General features: G+C 38.3%; 1 protein-coding gene across 13 annotated transcripts in view; it reads right to left on the bottom strand.

Annotated features, from left to right (window-relative positions):
• Positions 1–15108, bottom strand: part of HUWE1 (HECT, UBA and WWE domain containing E3 ubiquitin protein ligase 1) — a 148877-nt gene that overhangs the window by 83150 nt on the left and 50619 nt on the right. For 11 of the 13 annotated variants that reach the window (XM_057717533.1, XM_057717537.1, XM_057717535.1 and 8 more), the window contains 10 exons: positions 8422–8484; positions 6749–6826; positions 5837–5884; positions 5687–5755; positions 5148–5247; positions 3755–3876; positions 3309–3459; positions 3043–3170; positions 2342–2482; positions 2034–2139 (listed from right to left, as the gene is read on the bottom strand). In XM_057717533.1, coding sequence (XP_057573516.1) covers positions 2034–2139; positions 2342–2482; positions 3043–3170; positions 3309–3459; positions 3755–3876; positions 5148–5247; positions 5687–5755; positions 5837–5884; positions 6749–6826; positions 8422–8484 — 1006 coding nt within the window. The remainder of the gene's footprint in view (positions 1–2033; positions 2140–2341; positions 2483–3042; positions 3171–3308; positions 3460–3754; positions 3877–5147; positions 5248–5686; positions 5756–5836; positions 5885–6748; positions 6827–8421; positions 8485–15108) is intronic. The other 2 variants (XM_057717540.1, XM_057717545.1) reach the window with 1 other exon arrangement.

Genomic DNA, 15108 nt, shown 5'->3' with positions numbered 1-15108 from the left:
CACGCGCCTAGAGCCCGTGCTCTACAACAAGAGAAGCCACAGCAATGAGAAGCCTGTGCACCACAATGAAGAGTAGCCCCCACTCGCCACAACTAGAGAAAGCCCATGTGCAGCAATGAAGACCCAACACAGCCAATAAAATAAATAAATAAAATATATATAAAAAAAAAAAAAAAAAAAAGAATCCACCTGCCAAGGCAGGGGACATGGGTTCCATCCCTACCCTGGGAAGATCCCACATGCCGCAGAGCAACTAAGCCCATGCGCCACAACTATTGAGCCTGCGCTCTAGAGCCTGCGAGCTGCAACTATTGAGCCTGTGCACCGCAACTACTGAAGTCCATGCGCCTAGAGTCCATGCTCCGCAACAAGAGAAGCCACCACACCACAATGAAGAGTAGCCTCCGCTCACCGCAACTAGAGAAAGCCCATGTGCAGTAACAAAGACCCAATGCAGCCAATATATAAATAAATAGATAAATAAATTAAAAAGGAGGACCTGTTCAGTTCAAACCTGTGTTGTTCAAGGGTCAACTGTTTTCACAAAATAGAAGGGTATTTAACATCACTAGTTATTCAAGATATGCAAATTAAACACAGCCCTACAAAAGAAGTCCTTCAATATTTCTCACCCATCAAATTTGGGAGGAAAAAGGTGGTAAGTAAAATATGCAATTTCTTTACTACTGGTGGGTAGTAGGCAGAGGGTTTTTGGAGGGTAACAATAATAAATATAAAAAGCACTAAGACGGATATGGAAGGATGTCTATGATACAATGAATCAACAATGTTAAACTGAACAATATGTTAATGATCTCATCTTGTTTTAAAAAACTATATACTTACATCAACATGTATTTGAATATGCATAAAAGACTGGAAAGAACTACACAAAAATAGTAGCTATGGTGGGTAGAGAGTGACCATCATTTTTATTTTATACACATGAATAATTTTAATCGAGTACAAGATACACAATTACTTCTTACAGCTTATAAAATACGATAAAAAGCTCCATTAGTGATAAACCACTGTTTACATTTTGAAATATTTTCTTCCAATCTTTTTTACACATATACAAACATACATACATGTGCCTACTTATAGACAGGAAACACAAACTCATGGTTCTGTAACGTGCTTTGCGGTGAATATACAATTTTCTCTCTGAGTACATTATAATCACCAGGATTAGTTGTTAAAAATGTAGATTTCCTGGTCTTTCTTACTAAATCAAGCACTGCACTAAATCTTTAGCAAGCACTTTATTCGTATGGTTACTGAAGTTTGACAACCACTGATTTATAGTGAACACTGAGTGAATCTTTAAATTGTCTTCCACACCACAACGTTTAGGAGATGTCACATTTTAAACAACACTTGGGATCACATGACCACACCCGCTACCTCAAATGCCAAGTCACCCACTGAAGACTAGAGATAGAAATTGGGTAAAGGGGCTTCTAGGGGTAGCAATGCACATAGTTAATTGTGTTTGGAAAAAAAGAATGAAAACTTATGGATATTTAGTGTCAAGAATGAAAGCATTATAAAAATTAAAAAATATCTTTATTATTAGCATGATAACAGATATATGTAATGATATCCTGGGTCATCAAGATAAGATTAAATTCTAAGAAAGCTGTTTTGTGGAACAGTTTTTTATTTTTGGTACTATTCTTAAGAGCTACCCATTGGGGGAGGTTTTAAAAAAGGACATACCTGATGCACCCCAAAATTAAGAATACCTGGTCTTCTATCTTTCAGATTTTATGATTTAAAAGTTGTTCCCTATCCAACAACTTTTTCAACTCTCCCTTTCCTTCTCAAAATAGCCACACAGTTTCATAGGGTCCCATTTTAGCATCTATATTCTCCTTATCTTAAATGTGTTACATCTTTAAACACCTACAACATATGTATCAGGCACTACTGGAGGTTAGTGAACAAAACGGTATCCTGATCTCATGGAGTTTACACTTTAGTGGGAAAAAGAAGATAATGAACCAATACTTTTAGTAACTGTTAATTACCATCCATATCAGTTTCCATTTCTTCTCCTTCTTGTGTAGTACTGGGTCTCTGGATCTTTGGCTTGATCACAAAAGGACATTCTTTTCGGCACAAATCTACTTCATGCTACGATCAAGGGGAAAATAGTAAGATAATCCTATATACATACCAGAGATTAAAAACAATTATAACAAAAAAAAAAGGTCACAGGCGATTACAGAACTGGTTTCTAAAAATAAAAGAGGGATAAAATGGCTCTTCAGGGTCATTAGCATCCCAGGCTCAACTCTCACGACATATAAGTATATGCAAAGTGCTTCTTGTATACCTCAAGTCTATAAATGAAGATAGAAAGTCCACTATGGGATTGAAAAGCTGCCATGTCCAGGTTGGTGATGAGGTCAACCACTCTGACAGCTCTGGTGACAAATGTTATCTGGTCCTGTTCATCGCCAAGAAACTTTATGACCTATTAGGGAGAGGAAAAGGTGAATCCAATCAAATGAAAAGACACAAAGCTGTAAATAATGTGCTCTTTTGGAAACATGCAGTCTAGGGTCTCAGGGAGGCAGCACAGTACAGGAGGAAAAAAAACATTTGATTTTTGGTGCTTGCCAAATGACAGCTCTATCACTTCTGAGACTCAACCTCCTGAGGTACTAGGGACATACATTACCTTTCAGGATTAAATAAAATATTCAGGGAGGAAAGAGCTGGTGCCCAGTGCCCAGCACATGGCATAGCCTATCATGCCTAAGGTCCTAAGATATGGCAATGTCTTAATTAGTACACAGGGCCTCTTATCATACCATGCTGGACTATGATCAATTCTTAATAATGGAAATAGCTGCTCTTAAAAGTTGTTAATGAGATAACTATAAGGCCAAACTTGAGAAATTAAGTATAACATTTTCTGGGTAAGCTTTCTTATGCTAACTGTTCTCACTGTGAACCATTCCAAACTTAAAACTCTATACCCTCTCTTAGTTAATTTCCCCACAAACGTATATTTTAAAAAAAGTAGAGCACCTTCAATAAGGCTTCCATCATTCCACAGGAGACCAAGGCTTCGCCACCAGCATCGTAGCTGGCCAGATGGTATAAAAAAGAGAAGAGTGCAGTGGCAAACTGGTGAGGGTATGGATCCATGGAAGGATCTAAAAGGGAAGTTGAGAGAGGGAGAGAAAGAGCAAGCTCAGAATTTGGTGTTAAGTTGGCAGGATGCTAAACAAAGGCAGACAAAGCAAAGGGAAGGGTTCCTCTTCGTGCCTAGGATAATCACCACCAAAACTTACCTATCATAGCCTGGATACAGTTTCGCACCAGTACAGGCAAAAATCCATGGTAGGAGGCAGTTCCAGTACAGTCAATAATACTGCTGAGTTTGGGAGTTCTTTCCAAGTGGACGATTGATGTTAATGTTCGTAAAGAAGCAGCTTTAATCTCCTATGAAAGCAGAAGGTAAACATGGGAGGTGTTAAATAAGAAGCACATGACTGAATCAAGTTGCTAATACCCACTCTAAAATTTAAGTCATTCTACTGGTAACTGCTTGTAGTAGATGGAGGTCTGTTGAGAATAACATTGAAAACCCAGCACTTGTTAAATGTGCAGCTGAAAATCCAAGGAGGAAAGGGCTAAGCTTTCCTCTTGGGGTTCATTCTAACCTCTGGGAAAACCCAAAAGGCATATAAATACATACGAGCCTGATATACACAGGAGAATATTAATAAATACTTACCATAAGCTGCTTATCTGTTATCTGAAGGACATCTACCAACTCCTCTATCAACCCATTATACAAGATACTGTTTGCAGACTCCTGCAAGGCATTGGAATACACTGCAAAAGGAGAAATAAACACTTTAGGCAAGAAGGCAGTGGTCAAGCCACTGCCCAATGACAAACCTTTTGACACCTACTGGTTCTGGGGAAGGACTTCCCTCCCACCAGCATTGGTGGGCAGAATCACTGAATTCTAGAGGATTGAATCAAATATAGTGATAAGCTCTAAATACCCACCAAACTGACAGATTCTCCTATTAATAGTATCGATTGTCTTGAACAAGGATTTTCAGGAATGAAAGTATGAAAAGAGAATGAAGAATTAATATTTTATAACATCACTACTTGATAACTCTATTATGTCTTGGACTTCCATTTTAGTCTCTCCATGTGTTTCTGTTTTATACTGGAAACACTTACACAAGCTGTAAAGAACAGAATTTATGGACTATTGTAGACTAAATCAGAAACTTGTATGACACTGTAATAAAACTTGAGAGAATACATGTTATCCACTTCCAGAAAATCCCACACAAAGGTAATACTGAACAGTCTCCTGAAGTGCAAACTAATTGGATTTGAATACATTCATCTAGTTTTCAACAAACATTTCCTGGGTACCCACTAACATACCAGAAGTTATGCTAGGTATGAATACAAATAGGATAAGCAGAAATTTCATTTCAAGGAACTCATAGTTTAAAAGAGTAGAAAAACAAGTAATGACATAATGAAGGACAGTAATATTAACAGCAGGTATCATTTTATACCTTCTATGTGCCTGGCCTATGCTAGGTACTTTACAGGTTTTCATTTAATCCTCTGATCAGCTTATAAAAGACTTATTAAATGAGGAAACTGAAGCCAAAAAGATAAACAGGTGCCTAATAATCTGCAGAGTCAGGGTGAAAGCCCAGGACTGATTCCCAAACCAGTGTGCTTTCCACTATACCACCCTACAGGAAAAAGCAAAATGCACAATAGTGACTAATGAATTTCAAAATTATATTCCCGAAGAAGAGAAAGATGAAATGGCCAGAGGAAAAACAGGGCCCTGAAGATGATGACTATCTGAACACTCATAAAAAAACAAAAACAAAAAACCCCCCACAAAAATAAAGACTAAACGTATGTGATATGTCAATCATGTTCTCTTTCTGATCGAACATTAAAGAGCCCAAGAATGATGAATACAGTGAACACTAGGAATGTTGGCAATTTTACAATTCAACTTGCCACCTAGGTAACTACAATAAGCCCTGTAGCAACAAAGACAGATGAAGTTCAAAGGAAATCAAGTCTAAACTGCCTAACCAGGGCCTATTAATTATAGGGTGTTATTCTCTTACCTAATATAGATATTGCATGCAGCCTGGCTTGAACAGCTTGCAATCGCTTCCTGTGATTAGAAAAGCCATGGGCCAGCCGTATGTGTGTAAATAACAGCATCTGTAGAGACATAAGACCTAAGTTAGGAAACCCATGGAAAAAGTGACTATACTTTCTGAGAGAGGGCTAAATCTTACTCATTGGGCTACTTGACATTTAGCAAGAGTTCTGATGGTTATTAATCAAATATTTGATTACCATTACAATGAGCAGAAAAAATAACACAACTCCTTTGGTATCTCAAGTGTTGAGCTACCACCACTTATTAGATATTCATGGTGAATAAGGCTGCTTCTGTTTTCCTCAAACTCTCACCAGGACCTAGGAAGTCAGTAAGGGTTGGCCTCATAAAAGATGAGGAACCTAAGGCCCAAAGAGGCTAATTTGCCCATAGGCTGACTCCATTCTTTCTGCTATGTTATCTCCCAGCCCCAGCACATACCACTGATCTATATCGATAACAACCACACCCTTTAGATATTTTTAAGACATAGCATACCTGCTTATCCTTAGGAATGCTGTACATTTTGGTAAGAGATTCCATGATTTCAGAAGGGCTTTCTGAAATCTACATCAGAATAGAAAATAGTTAGGAACAAAAAGTGAACCAAATGTTAAGAACTAACCAACAGTCAAAGATTCCTCTTACCTTGTCAAGTTGCTCTATGTGAATATAATGTAGTGTGTTACTAGATGTCTGAAATTAAAAAGACAGAAGAGTTGTTAGGAGTCACTATATACCTCAGCTTCCCCTTGCCATAGGACTGCAAGTTATCTGAAAAACATGTCACCCTAGGTTGAAGCCTCAACTGAACGCTCTCAAAAAGTGTTCTTTAGAATCCCCCCAAATGCTCATTTTATATAGTCTCAGCAAAGCTTCTTTGAAACCAGATTAAAAACATAATGCCCATAGCCAGACACATTTCATACTCTTCCTTATCCCTTTTTAACCTTTACTGACTTAATACCCACAGCCTCTGTATTCACAGCAAAGAGTAAATCCATGAAAATGGTTTCTCTCTAAACATGCATTAGAACTGTTCTCAAGGCACCAATAACCTAGAAAGATTACTTATTATTATTAGATACTGTAGGCAGAAAGGAAAAAAAATCTTATTCACTAGGTCACTTCTAAACCAAAGTCAATTTTGGTATCTCCTCAAAGAATATGGAATGACCAGATAACTGAAGCAGGACCCTGTAAGCAATACACAGACTTCTTGCAGGCTGGCTTGAGTAGAGAAAGTTGAGCCGATTGCTACCTAGACTATTATACTAAATGGTGGAATTCTCAACTGAGACTGAGAAAAATACACCAGTCCTAACAGTGCCTCATAAACAGAATCCTGTCTTTTGGCAGTTCCAACATAAGTGAGACTCAAACCTATCAGAGCTGGGCAAACAATGAACACTTATTCCTGAGAAGCTGCTGGATATATTTAGCTTGGAAGGGCAGCAATGTAGCTCAACATCATTCCCTCATTTTACTGAGGAGTCCTAGAAAAGTCAACCCCAACTACAGATTATTGACTCTATTAGAACAAGCGCGAATGAGACTCACCCTTTTCTCAATTTTGACCTCGGCTCCAGGGTCTGCATAGAATTCAAAGTGTAGTGTAGTTGCACTGGGTGGGTATTTCTGTGTATAAGGCACATGAAAGAATCAGATACCATCTTCTCCCAAATCTTCCCTCAGTCTTAGTCACTTGTCTGACTCAGTGTGACAGCAGAATGAGCAGTGTCGCCGGCAGTTACAGTGCCTTTAATCCTTATTTTAGCAGAGCTCAGATGTCTTGTGACGACACAGAATCAGGAGGGTGGAGCCCAGAGCTCCAAAAGCTTTCATATTCCTTATTGATAACTCACACTATCAGTTGCTCTTTCTTTCAAGAGATCAATTTTGACTGCAGCTATCCTCAAGAGGGAAGAGAGGCAATTCTGCCCCCCAAAATGAATAAGAATCCAAGGATGAAGGACAAATACAAGGGTCTAGGTACCAGTTTGAGAATGGAAAAGAACATTCTTATGGAAATCTTAGTGAGTAAAATCTCCTTTTGAAATATTTTACTCAAACTATGCCTCATGGGCATACCTTCATAATTCTTTAAATACTCCTTTCCATACCATCCTACATCATTTCTCATCATATCCAACTGCTTTTCTGCACAGGTAGATACATGTATATGTATTACTTTCCTTTAAAGCACACAAAGTGTTCAAAGTCCCATGACATGCCAAATATCAATAACTAAAAGGATGCATTATTTCTTAATACAGGCTGAGACCAAGATGGGTAACAGACATCATATAAGCCTAGTAGAATATTGCTCAAGTGGGCAAGAACAAGCTTGATATACATAAGGAGTCTCAGAATTAATCAACTAAACTTTAAGATGAAAAGTAATTTTCTCAGAATTAGAATTCCAAAACCGAATACCCGTTAAGATTTATATAGCTTTGATTATTAAACACTAACCTCCAATATTACCCAATACCCACTCATATAATGCACACTAAAGAAAGTATACTAGCTAAAGTGGAAAAGTAACTTGTTCTATTTGTAGTTTTCTGTGACCAGAAAAAAGAACCATTCTCCTAGGCAGAATTTCATTGCACCATTTGTCCTATACATGACACAGTGACAGAAGAAGCAGTACATCTGTTGGAAAATATAGCTGCTTCTTGGCACAGAATTGTATTATAATAATCCAATTGTGCTTTGTGGTTATATAGCATCGTATCAAAACAGAGGGGAGGATGGCCTGAGTTCATAATTTAAACATAAAGGTATAGAAAGGACAGGCATGAGGGGTAAACAAGGCACACAGAACACTGCAAGTTCTCAATAACCAAAATGGCAGAACTGTTCTCCAAGCAGCCATTCTTAAATCATGCCAGACTGCCCAGAGTTCTGATAGTTCCAGTGAGAACATGCAATGAAGTGTAGTTTCTGGGGTTTTTCATCACTTTCAAACTGACTCACCAAATGCACTTTCTTGAGATGGATATGATCATATACTATGTTTCTGAGATTCTTCATTTACCAGCAGCACATTGAAAACCCAAGCTTTTCAAAAATAGGTATGTTATGATCTCAATTGATCTCAGGTTCCTCAAGAGTCCTGATGTGAAGTGGCAACTTTAAATACTGTATATTCATTGTAAGAGTAAGGCTCAAAAAGAGATCACGTACAGCTCTGTCAAAAGACAACCATATCCCAAAGAGTTACTTACCATCATATGCAAGTCTCTGCAACATTCTGCGAGTCCAAAGCCATTCTCCTTTCCACCCCAGCTCTTGGAAAAGGAAAAAAAGACAGTGTTAAAACGGTGCTTAAGGAAGCCTTGTGTATAAAGTATTTAAGAGTATGTGGTTGCTTGGAACACAGTGTTGAGCAGACATCCAATGTTAAAGTCAAACAAAAAGAGGGGAAAAATTAGAATCAAGAACTTAAGACTCCAGGCAAGATGGTCTGCCTAAAGGTGATTTCTCCAATGAGATCAATTTCATTATTCTGTGAGGATGCTAATGGGAAGAACATAAGCAGCTCCTGTAAGCAAATGCATTTTATATGCCTGCAGTCGTGCTTGCTGAAAGTTCAATCTTGATCCACTGGGTCTTCAGTACTGTACCATGCTTTTCATGCTCAGTCTACTCACCTCTTTCAGAGGGTGGAATCATGTGCTCTCCAGTTCCTTACTTTTTGACATGAGTCAAAGTGCAAAGCAGAAGATTCTGCATTGCTTGCCACTACTGTACTCTGCCACCACAAAGTCTAAAAAACTCACCAACAAGTACTAGCCCTTAAGGTAATGGGGGAGAATGGCTCAACTGTACACTATTATTGACTTTCAAATCCCAAACCCCAGCCATATAATCTTGCTTAAAAACTAGCCTGCATTTTCAACAGCATTTGAGATATCAATCATTTTTGGCCTAATTCTGAACTCTCCTGGGGTGGGGTGGGGATTTGTTGAAGACATTCAAGAGTACGTACATTAGTTCCCTGGGACAAGGCATACAGTTGGGGTAAATAACAGACAAACTGAAAAGCTTGGGAAGAAAGACTGGGGAGTGTGCTGCTTTGTGCAATAAGGGCCTTGAAAAGCTCCACACACTCCTGGGACTCTAGAAGGCCACACGTATGCCACGTTGGGCACATTCTCAGACAGAGAAGACCTGAGAAAAGCACTAAGTTCCCACATCTCTGGCTGACATCAGGCTCTATGCAAGCCAGAAGTAAAGGCTAAGACAGAGTTGTAAACTTCCTGGTTGAGTATCAAAGATAGTGAGTATTAACACTGAAGATACCAACATACACACAGAACCCACTGGCAAAGACAGAGATATTTCAGTTCCAAGAGTTTAATGGAAATCACTAGCTGACTACTAAGCTAACAGAGACTTCAATGACCACACAAAACAAAAAATTATGAAATCAGTTTAGAAAACTCTAAACAAACAACAACAAACCTTGGACAGGGATGAGAATCTGACTTTCAGAGTTGCCACGTTATAATATCCAAAATATCCACTATAGCAACATAAGGAGTGATGTCAGCAAGATAGCTGAGTAAGATGTCTCTCACTATGCCCCCTCCAGCCCCTGCAATAACTTGGCATCCATTCATGGAGAAAAGTGCCTTTGCGGGAGCTGTGGAATCCAGCCTCATATGCAAAGGGACCTGGAAGGAGGCATACAGACCTCAGTCCCAGCTGTGGACCCTGCAGTGGCCTATGAACTGGCTGTAGCCACTCTCAGCAGCTGTTTGAGAGCCCCAGAACACTGTCTTATTCATTCATGGATGATAAAGGTTAAAGGACGAATGTTTAAAAAAAAAAGAAATAAAATAATTTGTTAATGACTACACAATATAAAAAGAGGTAAACTGTGACATCAAAAACACAAAATGGGAGTGAAAGGGTAAATTAAAAAAATTTATTTATTTATTTGGTTGCTCTGGGTCTTAGTTGTGGCAGGTGGGCTGCTTAGTTGCTGCTCGCTGGCTCCTTAGTTGCGGCACATGGGCTCCTTAGTTGTAGCTTGCAGGCTCCCCAGTTGTGGCATGCAAACCCTTAGTTGCAGCATGCATGTGGGATCCAGTTCCCTGACCAGGGATCGAATCTGCGCCCCCTGCACTGGGAGCATGGAGTCCCAACCACTATGCCACCAGGGAAGTCCTGGTAAAGGTTTTCATATGTGATCAAAGTTAAGTTGTTATCAGTGCAAAATAAACTATTATATCTATAAGATGTTTCATATAAGGTTCATGGTAACCACAAAGCAAAAACTTAGATCAGATACACAAAAGACGAACAGAAGGGAATCAAAGCATGCTACAATGATAAACCATGATTCACAAAGAAAGGCAGCAAGAGGAGGAACAAGGGAAATACAAAACAACCAAAAAAGAATTCATAAGATGGCATTACTAAGTCCCTGCCTATTAATAATTACTCCAAATGTAGATGGATTGATTTTCCAATCAAAAGGTATATAGTAGCTGGATGGAAAAAAAAACCAAACAAACAAGACCCAACTATATGCTACCTACAAGAGACTCACCTCAGCTTTAAGGACACACATAGGCTCAAAGTGAAGGGATGGAAAAAGATATTTTACACAAGTGGAAACCAAGAGAACAGGGATAGCTGCTTATATCAGACAAAACAGGCTCTGAGTCAAAACCTGTAACAGGAGACAATTAAGGTCATTATAGAATGATAAAGGGGTCAATTCAAAAAGGATATAACAATTGCAAATTTTATGGAATTAATATAGGAGCATCTAAATGTATTAAGCAAATACTAATAAATATAAAGGGAGAAACAGGACAATACAATAAATATCTCACTTTCAACAATGGATTGTACTGAGAGGAAAATCAAGAAGGAAACACTGAATCTGAACTATACTTTAGATCAATGGACCTAGCAGGCATATGTGTAACATTTTATTCAACAACAGAATATACACTCTTGTCAAACCTACATGGAACATTCCCCTACATAGATTAGGTAAGTCACAAGACAAGTCTTAGCAAATTTAAGACTGAAATCATACCAACTATCTTTCTGGACCCCAACAGTATGAATCTGGAAATCAGTGACAGGAAGAAAACTGGAAAAATTCGTAAAGATGTGGAAATTAAACAATATGCTCCTGAACAATCAGTGGGTCAAAAGAAGAAACCAAAAGGGAAATTAAAAACATCTTGAGACAAATGAAAATGGAAACACAACATATCAAAATGAATGGGATGCACCAAAAGTAGTTCTAAGAGGGAAGTTTATACATTAAGAAACAAGAAAGATCTCAAATAAACAACCTAATTTTACACCTCAACTTGGAAAAGAATAAACTAAGCCCAAAGTTAGCAGAAGAAAGGAAATAAAGAGCAGAAATAAATGAAATAGAGACTAGAAAAAACACAGAAAAGATGAATGAAAATAAGAACTGTTTTTAAAAGCTGCTTAACAAAATAGATAAAACTTTAGCTACACTGAGAAAAGGCTAAAGACTCAAAATCAGAAAACAAGAGACATTACAACTGATACCACAGATACAAAGGATCATTAAGAGACTACTATGAACAAAATGTCAACAAATTGGATAACCTAGAAGAATTGGATAAATTCCTAGAAATATACAACCTACCAAAATAGAATCATGGAGAAACAGAAAATGTGAACAGACCAATAATAAGCAAGCAGACTGAATAAGTAATCAAAAAATACCCCAAAAAGAAAATTTCAGGACCAAATGGTTTCCCTGGTGAATTTCACCAAACATTTAAAGAAGAATAACCAACCCTCAAATTTTTACCAAAAAATTGAAGAGGAGGAAACACTTCCAAACTCATTGTTTAGAAAATTACCATTGCTTGGCCAAAATTACTGATACCAAAGCCAGGTAAGGACACTACAAGAACAGAAAACTACAGGCCAATATTCCTGATGAGCAAACTTGTGAAAGTCCTCTCAGCAAACTACGAGCAAACCAAATTCAACAGCATCCCATTTACAATACCATAAAAAACAGTAAAATACTTAGAAATAAATTTAAAAAAATTAATTTTTTTATATCTTGAGACATTGAAATTAAAAACAATAAAGGGAACAATGAAATCAGAATGGTAGAAATAAATTTTACTGAGGTAAAAATCTGTACACTGAAAACTATAAAACATTGATGAAAGGCATTAAAGAAAACAAAAACATCCCATGTGTTGGTCAAATTGCACAAACTTGCAAGTATGTGATGAAAAAGATCAGGGGATCTAACCCCCAGCATGGTGATTATAGTTAGCAATATTGTATTATATAATCCAAAGTTGCTAAGAGAGTAAATCTTAAAGGTACTTACCACAAAAAAGAAAATGGCAATTATGTGAGGTGATGGAGATGTTAATTAATCCTACTGTGGTAATCATTTTGCAATATATAAGTGTATCAAATCATCATGTTGTATACCTTAAAGTTACACAATGCTTTATTTCAATTATATCCCCATAAAACTGGGGAAAAAATTAATAGAAACCATTCCTGAGCAAGTTCAGACATTGGATTTAGTAGGTAAAGACTTTAAATTGTCTATTTTAAATATGCTTAAAGAGCTAAATGAAATCCTATACAAAGAACTAAAGGAAACCATGAGGATGATGTCTCATCAAATAAAGAATGTCAAAAAAGAGTTACAGATTATAAAAAGGGAAGCAAATAGAAATTCTGGAGCTGAAAAAGCAGAATAACAGAAATGAAAAATTCACTAGAGTGGTTCAACAGCAGATGTAAGCAGGGAGAAGAATGAATCAATGAACTTAAAACATATATAATGTTAGATGGCAATATGTGCTACAGAGAAAAATGAAGCAAAATATAAAAGGGAGTATGGAAGGTGTTCTAATTTTAAAACAGGATGGTAGGGAAGACTTCACTGAGATAGTGGCTGTTAAGACTTAAAGATGAGAGAGCAAGCCAGAGAGACAACTAGGGATGTAGCTGCACGGAGGTCCTGCAACAAGAGTGGGCCTGGCACTGTTCAGAAAAGCAAGGGTGCCAGGTATCTGGAATGAACTGAGCCTGGGGGAAAGAGATGTGAGGTGAGATGAAGTTTGATGTTGTACACATCACAATTCATATCCAGTAGAGATTTTGAGAAGGCAGTAAATATACAAGTTTGAGGTTCAAGGAAAACATACAACTTTTGGAGTCAATGGTCCTTAAAACCATGAAATTGGATAAGATCACCTAGGCAGAATGTATTGGTAGCTGGATAAGAGACAGAGCCTAGGGTGGAGCCCTGAGCTACTCTAACACTCAGAGGCAGCAGAAGAGGAGGCACCAGTCAAGCAAACATACAGGCAGCAATGGAGGACCAGGAGGGTGCTTTGGAAGCTAAGACTACTGTCCAATCTTTAAAATTGGTATTTTCAAAGAATATGTAATGCTGTGGGAAAATACTCACCATAGGTTACATGGGGGGAAAAGCAGCATATGAAACACACTGTTAGTTATTTTTTCTACATGGTGGTGGTTGAGGATTACTGTTATTTTCTTCTTTATAATTTTCTGTATTTTCTTAATTTTCAACACTGAACACATACTACTTTTTGTAAAAATTCTGACAAATTTATTGGAAAATAAATATCTGAAGGTGAAAAAAAGAATCATTGAACCTGAAAATAGGTCAAGTGAGACTACCCAGTATGAAGAGCAGATAGAAAAAAAAAAGTAAATAGAGGTTAAGAGATCTGTGGGACTTCATCAAGTATACTGACATATACATAATGAAAGTCCAAGGAGAAGAGAGAGGAAAATGGGCAAGGAGATTATTTAAGGAAATAATGGCCAAAACACGTCAAATCTGACAAAAGACATGAATTGGGAGCTGGGTGGGGCAGGGGTAAAAAAAAAAAAAAAAAAAAAAAAAAAAAGATATGAATCTACAAATCCAAGAAGCTCAATGAATTTCAATGGGATAAAACTATATAGATTCACAGAAAGACACATTATAATCAAATTGTCAAAGGCCAAGACAGACAGAATAATCTTGAAAGCAGAAAGAGAAATGTGACTTGTTATGTACAAGGGATCCTCACAGCTGATTTCTCATCAGAAACCTTGGAGACCAGAATGCAGTGGGAAGACATATTCAAAGTGCTAAAAGAAAGTAACTGCCAATCAGAATTCTGTATCTGGCACAGTTATCCTTCAAAAATGTAGGAGAGAGAGGAATCAAGATGGTGGAGTAGGAGGACGTGCACGCACTACCTCTTGCAAGAGAACCGGAATTACAACTAACTGCTGAACAATCACCGACAGAGAGACACCGGAACGCACGAAAAAAAAAAAAAAAAAAAAAAAACAACAACACACACACCATACATCCAGAGATAAAGGAGAAGCCTCAGTGAGATGGTAGGAGGGGCGCAATCGTGTTAAAATCAAATCCCATAAATGCTGGGTGGGTGACTCACAAGCTGGAGAACAGTTATATCACAGAAGTCCACCCACTAAAGTGAGGGTTCTGAGCCCCATGTCAGGCTTCCAAACCTGGCAGTCTAGCAACGGGAGGAGGAATCCCCAGAGAATCAGACTTTGAAAGCCAGCAGGATTTGATTGCAGGACCTCCAAAGGATGGAGGGAAACAGAGACTCCACTCTTGGAGCGCACACAAAAAAGTGTGCTCACCAGGACCCAGGGGGAAGGAGCAGTGACCCCATAGGAGACTGAACCAGACCTACCTGCTGGTGTTTGAGGGTTGCCTGCAGAGGTGGGGGGCAGCTGTGGCTCACCGAGGAGACAGGGGCACTGGTGGCAGGGGTTCTGGGAAGTGCTCACTGGCGTGAGCCCTCCCAGAGTACACCATTAGCCCCACCAAAGAGCCTGTAAACTCCACTGCTGGGTCACCTCAGGCC

Source organism: Hippopotamus amphibius, chromosome X (assembly GCF_030028045.1).
Source record: "Hippopotamus amphibius kiboko isolate mHipAmp2 chromosome X, mHipAmp2.hap2, whole genome shotgun sequence".
Classification (NCBI taxonomy): Eukaryota; Metazoa; Chordata; class Mammalia; order Artiodactyla; family Hippopotamidae; genus Hippopotamus; species Hippopotamus amphibius.
This window is presented reverse-complemented; position numbering and strand designations above follow the sequence as displayed.